General features: G+C 38.0%; 1 protein-coding gene across 3 annotated transcripts in view; it reads left to right on the top strand.

The window, feature by feature from the left end:
* CACNA2D3 (calcium voltage-gated channel auxiliary subunit alpha2delta 3) overlaps positions 1-16,447 on the top strand; it is a 390,394-nt gene that overhangs the window by 141,792 nt on the left and 232,155 nt on the right. For all 3 annotated transcript variants that reach the window (XR_011003009.1, XM_068201787.1, XM_068201786.1), the window contains exon 5: positions 12,340-12,502. Coding sequence is in view for 2 of the 3 variants with exons in the window: in XM_068201787.1 (XP_068057888.1) it covers positions 12,340-12,502 (163 nt within the window). In the remaining variant the exon portion in view is untranslated. The remainder of the gene's footprint in view (positions 1-12,339; positions 12,503-16,447) is intronic.

Consider the following 16,447-nt stretch of genomic DNA (forward strand, 5'->3'; position numbering starts at 1 on the left):
TGCAGTTTGGGTGGAGAGAAAGAAGATTCACAAAGCTCTATTTCAGTTCTTTCTGTATTTTCCCACACTATGAATTAATCACATCTAATACTAATTATATACTTGCAACATTCTGAATTCCTGCATAAACTGTGGAAAAATGTGGAGATGTTTCCAAGACTGGAGCAGCTCTAACAGTGAATCCCTACATGTGCTTTTGCAACTGTTTGCTGTGCGTCACATTCAAACCCGGTTATGTTCTGCAGATTTACTCTTCTGTACTTTGATGGTGATTTACACTCCTAGGGAAGCAGTTGGGTGAAACCATGTCTCAGAAATGTGGAAGCTTAATATAAATAAATTAAACCCAGGCGCTTGATTTCAGTGAATCACAGCCTTTTGACGTTTATAATTTCAACACATGATTGTCCCCAGCTACTCAGCCTCTGTGACTCATGGTGATGCTTCAGCTATTGGCTTGGTAGAAAATGTAAAACGTAAGGTTGGGGTTTTTTAGCTATTCTGGGATGCTAAAAAATCTGGATCCACACAAGTGGGACAAATTCATACATACTAACAGCGTGTTAGGAAACTGTCTAATCATTCTGAATTAATGATGCCCTGATTATCTTGCCTGTAACCATGAGGTCAAATGAAGAGTTTTCTCCAGGCTTTGAGATGCAGGCAGGTGTAATTGTTTTGTTGCTGTTGAAAATAGAAGCGTGGCCTGACTACAGAGCTGAAATTATTTCAGGAGGTAAATCTGAGAGAGTTAAATTCTTCATGTTGCTAGGGTTGCTCTTGCCTGGATTTAGACACTGTGGGAAGGTTTCATCCAAAGGGAACCTGTTAGGGAGCTGAAGTGCTGGGATCAGGAGGGGAAGGTGTGGGCAGATTGAACTGCTCTGTGTCAGTGTGGCCTGTGGGGAGCTGGACAGGGATTCTGGAGTGCTGCTCTGTGCTCTTCAGGTGGGATACATCAGACAGAGCATCTGAGGGCACAGAAGTATCAGCGATGCTCTGAGGGGCAGGTAATGCTGTAGGAATTTTTCATCAGGCAGTTTCAGTTCTGCAGGTATGGCAAGTGTGATAATTCACATCTTGTAGCTCAGGAATCAAGACTGATCTCTCTCATGAGATATATATAATGCTGATTTTTGGTGGGTTTTTTTCCCCCTGCACTTTTAACAAAGTGATTAAAGAATTTCTAATGAAAAATTGAATAAGTTTCAGCAAGATTTTGTTGCAGAAATAAGTAGATAAGCTTGATTTTCTGATTTGAAGTAAAAGAATTTGCTTTTGGGGAGAGGATAAATTCAAGTGGGAGGAAAAATTTGAGTTTCAGAAAAAAGATTAAAATTTCCCAACTTCATTAACCTACTAAATTGCAGTTAATGGCAGAGACACAATTAGTAAGACTCCAATGAGGCTGGTGGAAAGTAAGAAGTTTCTCATTTTTATCTGATTTTTTACTTCTAGCAGCCTGGTGATACACTTACTGCTTCAGTTTCCTCTGTATTTGTTATAAACTAGATTGAAGAAAAGTAGAAAGAAACAAAGAATAAATAGAATAAGAAAATACGAAGGGTGAATCTCCTCACCTGTCATCTTGCAACACTTCAGCAGATCTGCCCAGTGTGATGAGGTGCACAAAGACTGTCTTTGGAAATGCTCTAAAGGTTTGAGAAACAAGAATATCAGAGCTAACTGGCAAAACAATCGGTGAACTAATCTTGCTGCTTTCCATGGAGAACTGTAAAGCTGGCTGTATTTTCAGGGCTCTTTTCTTTTTTGTTATTTGTTAGTATTTGCCTGAGTCCTGCCTTTCAGTAATTACTGTGAGGCTCAGGTAGGAGAAACCCCAACTTAACATCTGAGCTTTGTTTGGATGATGCCAGTGTTGTGCGTGGGTCATGAACCCTGAGCACTCTGATCTCTTTTTAAATGTCCTTAGTGCAGAGCAGGCAGGTGATTTGCTCTTGGGCCACTGCTCACAGGAGTGCCTGAGAGCTGCACTCTGACAGAACAACTGCTACAGAGAAGCACTAAAAAGCAGGCTTATTTCACCTTTTCTGGCACAGTCATACACAGGATTTGGGGAGTGGGTATTAAAATGTGCAGATGCAAACCCTCCTAATTCTTTTGTACATAAAAGTGGTATTGTATCAGGTTAGCCTCTTAGTCATGTATATGCTCCAAGATAAATGGACAGCTATTGTTTTCAGCTGCAGCACCCACCATTCACATCAAAGTCTCTGCATAGCTGTAACAGAGATGAGAAGCCTTTTTAAATCAAATGTGTCTCATTTCCTTCAAGTATTTATGGCTTGTCACTGTCTAACTGAACCCAAGATGCTGACAAATATGCAAGTGATTTGTAAAGCAGTTAAAGTACAGGATATATATGAGTAAAGACATTCTTCTGATTAGAAAATAATCTTGTATTAATAATAAGTCTTCCTGTTGTAAAATTCTTTCTAAATTCAGTAATATTCGGAATGGGAATTAGAGATATTTCAGGGATGACATTTCATTATTTCCAATCAGCTTTACTATAAACAAACCCTGCAAAATTTCGGTGTCAGCATATAGCTCAGGTAAAACTAAGCTCATATTTGTGCTCTGAGTACCTGAATGTTTGCTGAGGATTTATTCATGGCACATTTCTGTTTCTGGATGATGTGTGTTACATTAGGCATTTTGAATGGTATCCATTAGCATAAGCCTTTCTGTCTTTAAAAATATTTATGTCACTGAAGTTTCTAAGTCTGTTTTGGGTCTCTATGTTTGTTTAAACTACAGATCAGTAAATGGCTGAGATGTGTGTTACATTTCAGGGCTTCTCCATGATATGTTGTAGGTATTGTTGCTCAGATGCCTGTGTGGTCCAGTCGTGCCATATATTATTTCAAAAAAACAGCTAACGACAAGCTATTGCTTAATGAAGTGCTTTCATGGCACCTTATTTAGGAGGGAGGATCTTTTTTCTGGCAGTTGGAGGCTTTTGTAACAATATCTACTGTAATTTCTCCCTTGGAATCTACACAGAGTAAGTCATCTGTGCAGTAAACTTATGTCCAGGAAGCCTGAATTAATAACCTCTGGGTCAGCTTCACAAATTTCTCATTATTCCAAATACCTTTTCCTGTTGGCTAAGCCTTTTGTTCAGGATGACACTGAATTGCAGTGGTTATAAATGACTTATGACCTGGAAAAGCTATTGGCAATACAGGTACATTTTGTCACAGACTTAAAATGAAGCAAGTATGGGAGTAAAAGACATTAAATGTAGCAGTTATCAATGCAAATAACCATTATAAACAGTAAATATGTTTATATTTTTATGAATACTGTTTTAGCTGTGGCAATAAGCTCAGACCCAACATATTCAAAACTGATAAATCTTTTTTATAAGGGAGTATATTATATTAGCACTAGTCTTTATTTCTACAATAAATATTTAAAGGCAATGGAGGATTTTCCTGTCAAGTATAATTAACAAATTTATATTTTTTTCAGCTCTTCTCCTTCAATGTAGACAAATACAGTGGAATTTATATATCTGTATATCATCATTTCCATTAAGAAGATAGTAAGAATTAAGAAAAAAATGCTATTTGCCCTTAAAAATGTCATTGTTCAGATGATCTTCTGAACAAAAGATGCAGGATCTCAGATAAACATCTGGTAGGAATGAGGTCTTCTTCATGGTTTTTGTTAGATGAGCTCTTCAGACTCATTTGTGACTGAATGATACTGTATTTTCTCTTGTTATTTTCAATTTATCCTTTACCAGAGAGACAGGAAGGAGCAGTGAAATAGGAAACTAGGATATTTAGAGAGAGTAACTAGAGAGAGCTAAAAAATGTTTTTTAAACTGTTTAGATGGCTAAGAGGCCTCTGTGTGTGTGATCTTTCCTGCTGAGCTGAGGGAAATGCACAAATACGAGATGTACCCAGTCTGGGCTGCCCCTGTCTGCTGGGGACATCCTCAGCTCTCAGCAGATGTTTCATGCAAAGCCCATCTTAGGAATATTTCTTGGATTCTTCAGAGTCTTTGGGAGATGTTATCTCTCTTGCTTCTTGAACCTAAACTCCTAATGATTGTAAACAAGACAGAACAGCAAGCTGGATTGTGGGGTAGATGATTCATAAAAGTACCAGTTATCCCACTCCCCAAATGGATTCCAAACTAGACATTTGCCTCTGGTTGACTTAATTTGCCTGATCAGCTTTTCTGGAAGTGTTTATCTGTTTTAATTTAGAATAGTTAAAATTGCCACACGAGCTAGAGCTGGAACATGGAAATGGTGGTAGTGTATCTGAAAATCTCACTTGTTTCTTCAGTTGCATTCACAGTGTCCCCCTGTGCTCTGGCTTGACCATAACTCTGAAGTTTTGTGTAGGATTCCAAAAGTAACACAGTCCACAGCTCAGTGAGTATCCCAGTAAATTGTTCTGTGAATATCTGAGAATTTAATATAGTGAAGAAATAGTTGTCCAGACTCCAGATAGTTTCATGATGTTGCTCTGACAAATTCAGTTTATGTAATGGGTTCTTCTATTGCTGCTCTTATATTTATCATTGTTGGCCTGTCTTTGCTTGATGTGAAAAATGGTTAGAAGTTGAAAACATAAAAGAGACTGTTTTTGCATTTCACAAACTTAACTCTTGGGCTCTACCACTCACCTATTCTCAAGAGTTCGGGATGGGAATAGTGTGCAGATGTTCATTTTACCTACACAGATATTTTTTAATATCCAGGTTTTTAACTTGCCCCTCTTTCCAACCTCCCTTGTCTCCCAGCTCTCTCCCTAGGGCAAATAAAAACTCATATTTGATGTAAGCCTGCCTCAGCTGGTTTATGTGGATTCTGAATTTCTGTATCTAGGACTCACACTTGCTGAATGGAGTCAAGAAAAAACTTAGTGTGTGACAGGAAAAGGTATTTTCTTTGCATCTTTTTTAAGCTTTTATTCATACTATCAGTACAAAGCAAAATTGTAAAGAATCAGAGATGTGCACACTCTGTGATGCCCTGTGAGATGATTTTAAACACTTCAAACTTATTTTATGAATAAAATAGATGCCATTGTCCTTCCCCCTTTACTCTAGAGACATGTGTTTCTTTTATTAAATTAACTCATCGTCATGATTTTGTTATTTCAACTGTGGGCTTAGCTGACCAAATTTCTATATTGCTTGAGAGAGTCATTAATCATTTGAAGAGGATTTGTATATGTTCAGTTGCTCAACATCTCATCTCTCACTTTACCCCCAAATAAATTCAAAAATGTTGCACGTGTTCTTTTGCTTTCCTTTTTGTAGTCAATAATATTAATTTAACCTCCTGTGTGTTGGTGGGTGGTTGGAAGTAACAAAACAAAGATGGGATTGTGGTGAGCACCATGAAATTCTGTTCTGTTATAGTTCTTCACTGTTTAATTATTTTGATTATCCCCTGTTGGTCTGAAAAAAATAAATCTCGTAAAGTACATCTTTAATTCATCATTCAGGGCTACGGTTAGTGTTCAAATGTTGACTGCTGGGTAAGAACTGCTTGTTACTTTCTGTATTTTTGGGAGCAGTTATAAACCCCCAGCCCAGCACAAGGTTATAGGTAGGGTGTCCTGTCCCTGAGCATGCTGTGCTGGGGAGGCTGCACAGCCCTTGCTGAGCCCAGAGCAGCAACACATGCGTGCTTTACACTGAGGAGTCTGGGTTAAAGTTGCTTCTCATGGGAGACAGAGAAGATGCAGAGCTGGAGAAATATTTTTTTCTTCCTGCTTGGAAGTTGGAATGAGGCACTTAGGGCATGTGACTGTAGAAAGGCACAGAGAAGTCACATAATGTCCCTGCCAATAATTGGAAGCAGCCTTGAGGTTGTCATCAACCTGAATGTGTCAGAGGAGCTGAATATGCACAGAATGACACTGATTTCACTTTAAAAGTTTTCATCTTATCTGTTTGTGAAATAGTTTGCTTTTCTATCTCTATAGCACGTTTTAAACTGTATGGATGGTATTTTTTTAATGTTCTATATTGAGCACCATTCACTGGTTACCTCATGGTAAAATGAAAAACATCAGAATATATTAGTGCTTTGATTTTGAAGCAAGTCTGCCATTTTGCTCTTCTCTTTTACAGAATTATTTTGCAGAAGTTGTTGATCCTGCTTGTTCATTAGCTTGGTATTAGCTGTAGGGCTTTCAAGAGAAATGAAGAAATCCTGTGGTTCTAGCTAGTAATAAAAATGGTATTAAAATGAATTAAAATCTTGCAGGTTTTTTTTGCATCTGTAAGGGTACACACATATGGTATAATTTGTTTCAAAAGGTCAGCCCCATAAAACTGGTTTGGGGAATATTTGAGTTAGTGGAATTCAGAAGAAAGACACCCTCACAACCTGTTGGTATGTGTTTTGCTTAATCTAAATATTCTGCATCTGTGATTTGGCTGCACCTCTGTCAGTGAGAGGCTACTTCTAACCTAAAAATAAAATGAGACATAGTGAAGGTTTTTAATGCTCTGAAAATATTATTAATCTAATAATGGCTTGAGGTGTAACCTTTTATCTTGTTTTTCCTTGTTTGAAAAGGGAAGATCAACCCTACTGCAGGCTGGATGTAATTGTAAGCTTGATACAAGTGTGTTCAAAAATGTTTTAGCATCCTAAAGCCTTCAGAAGTACCTATTAGTCTTCCCTTGTTTTCTTTGATCTTACAAAATTTGTCCTTTTGGAATGACAGGTTTTAGGCTAATTGCTGCTGCTTCCAAAGTATTGTTTAAATAAAGCCCGACAAGCCTCTCATGATTATTAGTAAGACAATCGAGCCACTTCTAATGGTCTTTTTCTGAGTTGGAGCAATAAATGTAGAGCCCTTGTCCATGTTCATCAGGAATGGGAAGAAGCATCCTCAGCTGCAGTGCAGAGCCCAGGGAGCCCTGCCTGTGCTGAGGCCAAGGTGGGAAGCGCAGGAGGGAGCTGAGGAGGGGCTGCCCCAGCCCCAGAAGGGTTCCTGTCCTGCTCACCCAGCAGTGTGTGCAGGAGATGATAAGCCTTAGCAAAGGCCACACTGCCATACTGCTAGATTTGCCAGGGTGGGGTTTTTTGCCTTTCCACCCTGTCCCAGTGTTGGACAGTGACTGACTGCAGGCTTTGCCTGGTCATTGACTGGGTTGCAGGCTCTCTGGGATTGGGGGAATTCTGTGTGTTTGAAATACTCAACCTCCACAAATGCACAGACTCTACAATTATTGTGTTCTGGTTGCAAGATGATTCACTTAAGTCATGAAAGTCTTGTTTAACATTGCTCTAGAAATTGTCATTACATTTATTCCATGGTTTGCTGCATCTCTATGGTCATGATCCCTGGCTCTAAACTCACTATTCCATGCAACTGGAATCTTTTTAACCTACACACACTGGGAGATGGGAAAAATTATGATGTCACCAGAGTAGGGATTTGTTTTGGTCTTTAGCAGAAAAAATTCCTTAGAGGTTTCTTATGTGTATGAAAATGAGCACACTGAATATTTGCTCTTCTAAAAAAAATGATAGATATCCATTAAGGCTTGTCAAGGTGTCCAAAATATTAAACTAAAAGCCTGTTGCATAAAAGTTTTCTCCTTCCTTGTTTTATTAACTAAATTTTAGTGACCAAAGAGTTTTTGTTCAGTCTGGTGACAAAGAAGAAACTCTTGAGAACTTTTGCATGTAAAAGTAAATATTTTTGAAGTTATTTATCTGTAAAGGAAAAGAAGGCTTCATCTGAAACTTGTGACCTAAAGTGATGTTTTTTAACTTTAATGGATGATTTAAAATAGCCATTATAATAACTTTGTACTTTCAGCGAATCAGTTAATCCTTACAAGTCTGAGACCTTGATGTTTTGTCAATTTACTGCTATAATAGATTTTATACTATAATGAAGTATTATTTATTTATCCTCTTTTATGGAAATTTTAATAGGGTATCATATTGGGAAGGAACGTATAGCCTGGGGGAAAGTCATCTTAATTTGATTGGGTAGAAAACAGATCAGTTGTTTTTTCAAGGATGTAAGTAATGTTTCTGTACTACTTCCATAATTAAAGTGGAACTGATGACAACTTTTCAAATCCCAGATGTTTTTTGCACCTTGCTGCTGAATAAAGACATAAAAAAGAGGGGGGGAAAGTGCTGGATGTTCCTACAGAGGTGCAAGAAGGAACCTTCAGAGAATAATTGGAAATTATAAAGATTGTCTCTTAAAACAAGAGACGCTGTTTTCTCAAACATAAAAGCTTTTTAAAATTCAGAAATTTTTATTGAATGAGGCACTTTACTTTTACAACCGTTTATGCTTGCTAAACAGACCAAGTTATTGAACACAGGAGCTTTAATCATATGCTTGAAACCATAGATTCTCCTTAGTGGACAACTGCCAGAAGAGATTTTTTGAGCCTTAGAAACAGATATGCATTCAGATGTTTGTCTCTTCTTTAACTCGAGTACCAGAATGGGGATTGCTGTCTCCAATGTGTTCTTAGTAGGACAGCCTCCCTTAGAATGGATAACTTTCCTCATTTTGCTTTTCACATATCATGAACCTTTCTGTTCTCCTTAGAGATGTCTCTTATTTGTCAGTCTTGAGAAAATAAACTTTTTGTCCTTTTTGTTTAAACTCTGATGATAATAGCTGTTTTGATGGAACTGTAGATGTTTCAAATACTGTGCATTTCTAGCCATCTCTGCTGTTTCATGGTAGGTTTTGCTTTCCCCTTAATTTTCCATGTTATTTGCTGCTACTTCATTTTCTCTGATGCTCTAGCCTTTTGAGGCTCAATGCAAATGCCATAAACTTTCCTTAATTTAATATCTTTCAGATACATTTAACTTTCTCTTTAGATGAGCTGCAAAGTTACAGAAACACTGTGAAAATGGTTCTTGAGTAGTTAAGAATTATTAGTGTAATCCAAATATTGCTCTAATGCTGGTTCATTAGTGCAAATCATTCCCATTTACACCTTTCTGGTCCTCATTGCTCTGTGAATGAGAGCTTTTTTGGTGTCTTGGTAAAAATAATTTCTATAGTTTAGAAAAAAAATTAGCAAACTAAAATTGTGGCTTATATTTTTTCATGCTGTTAAAACCCAAAACACTTCATTTTAAAATGCAGTGATAAAAAGTGCCAAATACTCTCTAAGTTGCAATGGCAGTTTGCATTATAATATATCTTTTAAGTTTAATAGTAAACATTTATGTTTAAATAAACATTCTGTTTCAGTGTTAACAAATACTTGATAAAATATTTAGGCATTGCTGGATATCTATTTACAGAATGATAAATGTAAAAGGCAATATAGAACATCAGTCTCGTGCAACACTGCAATTATGTGAGACTTGTGCAATACTTTTCAATACTGCATCTAAATTACTGAAGATTTGTTTCAGCCAAGTATCCAGTGTTATCAAGGTGCTTGTTTAGCTGAGACATCATGCCAAAATAAGTGGCAAAACTGGAATAGAGAACTTTGAAGAAGTTTCCTTCTTACCTTGCAGATCACTTCTCGCCTCCAACCTACTCCTGTGGTTCTCGTTGCAGGCCACAAACTTTGCACTTCCCTGGTTTTGCTATTCCATGTTTTGAACAAATTAATTTTTGTCATAATTAACATAAATCTTTGGCAGCCATCCTAAGCAAGCACACAGCACATGGTTTCTTATTGTGGCTGAAGGTATCTTTTGTTTTAAAACAAACTTGTTTCTGCCTGGCAGCATGAATGATGCTATAAAGCAATTTTGTGATCAGTTCTGTAACAGCCCCATAAGTCTCTGTCTCCTGTGATTACAGGGCATGGCAGAGCAGCCCAGGGTTCTGCAGACTGTCAGCAATAGGATTATTTGGGGTGTCTCAAATATGGTCAGCTCCCTGCTGGGGCAGAAAGGTCCAGTGCTTGTTCTGCTGGGCACTGATCCCTTTATATTGGCTTGCACTAGGAAAACTTTACAGGAATAAAACTGAAAACTGAGATTCCTATTTGCTTGTCTTATTATTATGACACACTGTGGGCTTTCAAAATGTCAGACCAAACATGCAGAATTATGCAGATACTGCAAAGGAATGTACAAGCAAAAAAACCCAATGTATTTACTTGAGCAAATTGAAATGCACTAAAGTTTAAAAGCTGATTTTTAGCTCTAATGATTCATAGAACAGCTGACATGAAGGAGATTTCCTCACTCACCTGCAGGTCTCTAAGTTTGGCTGGAGTAAACTCATCTGTTGGACAAGTCACAACAGAGCTGAGTCTCCTCCTAACATGGATAATTATCTTGTTATTTATTAGACTAATAATTTTCTGGTGTGTTATATGGTATGCACTCAGAACTCACCTAGTTAAGGTTATATCAAAGACTGACCTCCATTGACAATATTAAATTGAAGTCATTTTCTCTAAGAGCTTAGGTAGAGTATTTGTGTTGTCAGCAAACAGGACTTTATCCTCTTTGCCTTGGGCTTTATCTCAAATGCAGTGTCAGAATGCCAGATGGATTTACTTTCATATTTTTTCTTCAATTTTTAATATTCCTTCTATCACCTTTCAGCTGTCACACTCAATAATTTCCTTGGAAAGGAAGAGCCCAAAAGAAGCCATTGTATAACAGCTCTGCTTAAATGCTCATCTTTTTCAGTAGTATTTTTGAACTGCATACATTACCTGATGTTTAATCCTTAGAACTTGCAGGACTGTCTTAAATACACTATTTTTGTAGGCTTCTCACTTGCAAAAAAACCCTCAACAAGTCAAAAACAAGCCCCCCGACCCCATCCCAATCAAACAGAAAAACCCCCAAACTAAACAGGAAAATATTAATAATCTGCAATAATATAAGGACTACTTTATGCTACAATTTGCTTTTTAAAAAAATCCAAACATAAATCATATTATTGTGTATACACTGGTAGAACTGCGAAGAGAAAATACAGACTCAGACCAATAAATCAATGAATGCTAAATCAACTGAAGAAACAATCAGTCCTAAATATCCTTAATTGTAAAATAATTGGTTTATTTTTTCCTTTTTTTTAATATATCAGTTTCAGTAGTTGGCTAGCCTTGACACTTATAGAGGTTGCCTACTAATTAAGTTGTTTGGAAAAGGAAATAATCCACAGAATGAAATTAAATAATGCTTGTTTAGAGTTGATTTCAAGTATATTCTGACACCCTTATTTGAAATTTGTCCATTTTCCCTTCCATTTACAAAGTATTATAAAAGCCATGGGTAAATAAAATTTGCATCCTTGAAATCACCAAGTCTATATGTGAATTTCTGTAGAAATTATTCCATATGTACCTTAAGTTCAGTTCAAGAAGAACAGTATATTGCTGCATATCATAGTACAGAATACTTTATCCTCAAATAAACATAGATTTATGTTTAAATATTATATACATTTACTCTCAAATGGATATTAGGGCAGGGACTCATATTTAAATTAATGTGATTCTTCAAAGACACTAAACTTTGGCCTCCTCCAATTAGGAAGCACATCACAAAGTGCTGCCAAGGTTTAAGGTATTTAAGAGGTTAAAAAACAGGCTGTACTGTTTGTTGCTTTCAAAGCTTAGTAAAATTTCTGGTTAAACTAGGTAATAAAGATATCAAAAAAATTATCTAAATTGCTTTTGCTTGTCTGGTTATAGTTCTGTACAAAATAGGCCAAATAGTCTTCAGGAATCTTTAACAGGCAGACAATTATTTCTTGTTCAAAATAAGTCACTATTAAGTTTATGCATCCCGATTAAAATATGCGTATTTTAGGCAGCCAGCTATGATGTGCATTTCTAAAATGCAGTATAAAGCAAATAATTTTGGGAAATGTCAGTGAGTACACACTGAGTACGCATCTACAACTGTAGTTAATACTCCTGAGTAGTAAAAACACTTTTAGTTCGTCAGGGCCTAAGTTCAGCACTGACAGCAGTTCCTGATCTGGTGGAAGTAAGCTAAACAGAATTCATAATTAAGTAATCATCCAGAAAAATATTTGAATTTAGAAAGCTTTGTATTAAAAATAGGACAAACATTGTTTATGATTAGAGCTTTTCTTGGACTGTCCTTAATATTTTCAGGGCAGCCAGAGAACTGAAACAATATGGGGTTTTCTTGAGATGTATGGATAAATCTGTTTTCATAAATGTACCTATACGAAGAGTATAGAGGGAATCTGAGAGAGGATATAAATTTCTTGTTCTACTCTTCTAGCTGGAGATGTTAATCAGTGGATTGATAGATATACTAAACCATTCAAACCTCATTGTCATGCTGAATGTGCATTCTGAGTAGGGAATGTGGGTTTCTGTTGCAGTATGAATACTTCAATGCTGTGCTCATAAATGAACGAGATGAAGAAGGAAACTATCTGGAACTGGGGAAGGAGTTCATTCTGGTGCCAAATGACCACTTCAACAACTTGCCTGTGAACATCAGTCTGAGTGACGTCCAAGTACCCACCAACATGTACAATAAGGGTAAGAAAAGAGCTGCTTTATTTCATCATTCCACTGGCCAAAAAAAAGCACACCCTTGCTTACAAATGAAGCTGTTGATTAACTGTGTTATTATCTGTGTTTTCCAGTTGGCAATAATACTGAAATTTTCTATGGAAGAATGTTTTAAGAATGACAGTTCTGTAGTATCTTTTGTTTTGTGGCAGTTTAGCAGTTTAATGAGGTTAATGATTTGCATATGGGGCTTGCATGAGTTCTGTCATAGAGTGTGGCAGAATATGTTTATTCCAGTGAATTATTTTCCAGAATATTCAAATCATTTGAACAGAGCTTACATTGTCACCAGTTTAATTCTATCCTTGCTGAGATTTAGATTTGTCTTTGAAAGATATAGGATAGGTGGAGGGAAATACTTTATTAGATTTATGCTTTCAAACTTCTGAGAATATTTCTAGCAGTATGTATGCTATTCTAGCTCTATACACAAACTCTGCTCTGATTTTGCAGGTAGTATTTAGAAGGGATAATTTCTAGTCCCCTATTTGATGTAAGTGCACATTGTACTAGCAAACAGCAACATTAGGTGTTAGAAGTGATGGACTTTGGTCTAAAATTTTGGAATGCAAACTAAACTCAGATATACATTTACTCATTTTCCTTTTGCCTTTAATCAGACAGCAGGAATTTGTATTTTTGCAGTGTTTATGCAGCACCTATCTATTTTTCTCAAGCTAGTAATAAAAGGAAAATTTAGAAGGAAATTGCCAAAGTTTCCTAACAATATCTACAGTATATTTGTCAATGGTCTGTAGAAAGCTGCCTAATCTCCTTATCTGGTTCCTCTTCTGTGTTTTAACTATACTAAAAGACATCTAAAAGGACATTAGATGCTTTCCTCTTAATACATTCCAGGCTAGCAACTGTGGTCATTCATGCAAGGATATTGTGTAATAAGGCAAATTAATTCAGATAAGTTTGTCTGGTAAGGGAAGCAGTGGATATGGCAGCTTCTTTTCAAAGTTAGGATTCTGACTTGAGAATCCTGAGAAGCCAAAACTCCTACAATAGTCTTAAACTAGGGATGAAAAATAAATCTTCCTAGAGAGTATTTGAAAGGTTGTGAAATGATTAATGCAGGATATTTTGAAAAGACTTGGAAAATGCTTAAAGCTTCTAAAGATACCAAACGACTTTTTTTGTGCAAGTGCTAATATTTATTTAATCAAGCCTGTCTATAAATTAATTCATTCCAGAATTGCTAAGGAGGAAAAAGAAAAGGAAGGAATATAGAGGTCAGGCCACTGTGCTTTTCTGGAGAAGGAAATTATCCTGAGTAGTTAGTAAGAACAGTAGAACCAAAGAACCTTCAGGTATGTGATATGTGCTCATGCTATGTATTGAATTATTTTATATGCTGATTACTTATAGTTAAAGGCCAAAGTTCAAGGGCTTGTTGCATCTTGGCTTGGCCTCTCATACAGGGATCTTCTGTAGCTATGGGGAAGATGGAGTTCTGTGAGGATTCCTGTTTCTACTTTGTGTAATTCAGACCATCCAAAATTGTCACTTTATGCAGCTGCAGAAAAAAAAAACATTTTAAAATAATTTAAATGTATTCCAACAGCAGAAATCTGGTTTGTTACTGGCATTTTCCTTGCACATGGACATAATAGTCTTGTTTGTAGCTCGTCAATGTCTGGAAATGGTCCTCTTACCAAGCAGAGAACTTAATTTTTTGTTGCCCTCTGTAGTTTAGAGGGGTGATAACAAGTTAATTTAATCCTAACCTGAGGGTAAAAGCAGTAGATATTGATAGGTTTATAACCAAGTGTCTGCAGAATACCATTTCTCTATAAAGGGCCTGTTGTTCATTTCCAGGTTATGTTTTTATTTTATTGAATTACTAGGGAGAACCACAGCCAGAACTCACAGTTGTAAACAGGCAAGTGTGATCACGGAATAGTTAAACACAGGGCTCTTGAGTCAACATAGAAAAAAAAAGAACCCTATTTGTAAGCTAATTCTAAACTTTTTCCTTAACTTAGGTTTATTTAGTTGCACAGATATTGATCATTTGCAATGAGTTCAGAGAAGAGTCACAGGACTCATCAAAGAATTGACAATTGTGCCACGGACTGAGACCACAGGAGCTCAGTTCATTTAGCTTATTCAAGAGATGATTAAAGGCTTAATTAGTTATTCTGTAGTTAATTACTAATACCAGGCTCTATAATATGGTTGCCAAAGATTGTAAAAATCCCGTGGCTGAAATCAGGTTCCATTATTTTGCAAATTGCAAAACTGTGGGCTCAGTTAAGCTTTGGGAAAAGGTTTGGCCTGGTCAACTTCCATGATCACAGTGATCCTGCCCAGCTGTGGAATCACTGAAGTTCACAGTCCCTAAACTGGGCACTAAATGAGATTGGCTTAAAAATCTTGGCACATAAACATATTGCTATTCTTCATTTATCTTCTGGCTCTTTCAGCCTCTTCATAGAAAAGCTTTTTGGTAGTGGGGAGCCACAAAGATTGCTCCTGTGGGAAGCTGCTGGAAGCTTCCACCATGCCCAGCAGAGCCAATCCCTGATGGCTCTGAAGATGGACATGCTGCTGGCCAAGGCTGGGCCAATTACAGAGGGTGCTAATGCCTCTGTGGTGACATATTAAAGAAGAAAATTGAAACAAAATCATGCAGCTTTTGGCTTTTACTCAGAGAAGAGGAGGACGTGAGAACATGTGAGGGAAACAACATGGCAACACCAGAGTCAGTGGCACAGGAGGGGGAGGAGGTGCTGCAGGTGCTGGAGCTGAGATTCCTCTGCAGACCATGGTGAGACCATGGTGAAGCAGCTGTGCCCCTGCAGCCCCTGGGGATCCACAGGGGATGCAGAGATCCACCCACAGCCTGTGGGGATCCACGGGGGATGCAGAGATCCACCCACAGCCCATGGGGATCCACGGGGGATGCAGAGATCCACCCACAGCCCATGGGGATCCACGGGGGATGCAGAGATCCACCCACAGCCTGTGGGGATCCACGGGGGATGCAGAGATCCACCCACAGCCTGTGGGGATCTACGGGGGATGCAGAGATCCACCCACCATGCCTAGAGGAGGCTGTGATCCAGTGGAAGACCCAGTGGAGAGAGAGGGCCATGCTTCCAGGCTGGAGCAGCCTGTCCTTGGAGGACTGCACCCTGTGGGAAGAGACCCACGTCACAGCAGTTTTGGGAGGACTGTGTGCCCGTGAGGGGAGTTCACGTTGCAGCAGGTGCTGTAGACCAGCTGCTCTAGAAGTTCACAGAGAACTGTCTCCCTGCTAGGGACCCCACGGGCTCACAGGGGAAGGAGTCCTTCAAGAGCAGCGGAAAAAAATCTCTGTGATGAACTGAAACAAACTCCTGTGCCCTGTCTCCCTGTGCTGTTGGTGGGAAGGAGGGGGGAGCCACGGGGAGAAGGTGTTTTAAGGGTTTATTTTTACTTCTCATTATCCTCCTCTGATTCTGTTAGTAATAAGCTCACTTCATACCTCTAAGTTGAGCCTGTTTTGCCCTTGCAGTGTTTTCTCCTGGTCCTTATCTCAACAAAGCCTTTGCTAACATTTTTTTCCTCTCCTCTGCCCAGCTGTGGCAGGGGAGGCTGAGTGAGTGACTCTCATGGGTGCCTGGTGTTGGGCCAATGTCAAACCACGACAAGTGGACAGCCATTGTTGTTAAAAACATAAATATTACTGGTATTTGGAATATAAAGCCTATGCAGTTCAGAAAAGAAATATTTTGGTATTCCTATAATGTTCATACATTGAAGGAATTTAGAGCAATGAGTGGGATAATTGTGCTTTAGAGTTAAATGTATTTACCTGTGTGTCTATAGGAACCCCTCACCTTTACAACATTTTGCAGAAAAGCTGGTGGTCCTTTTAAACTGCACATCATTCTCCTGCAATTGGCCTTCTTCATTTTTTCC

Source organism: Anomalospiza imberbis, chromosome 11, assembly GCF_031753505.1.
Source record: "Anomalospiza imberbis isolate Cuckoo-Finch-1a 21T00152 chromosome 11, ASM3175350v1, whole genome shotgun sequence".
NCBI classification, from domain to species: domain Eukaryota; kingdom Metazoa; phylum Chordata; class Aves; order Passeriformes; family Viduidae; genus Anomalospiza; species Anomalospiza imberbis.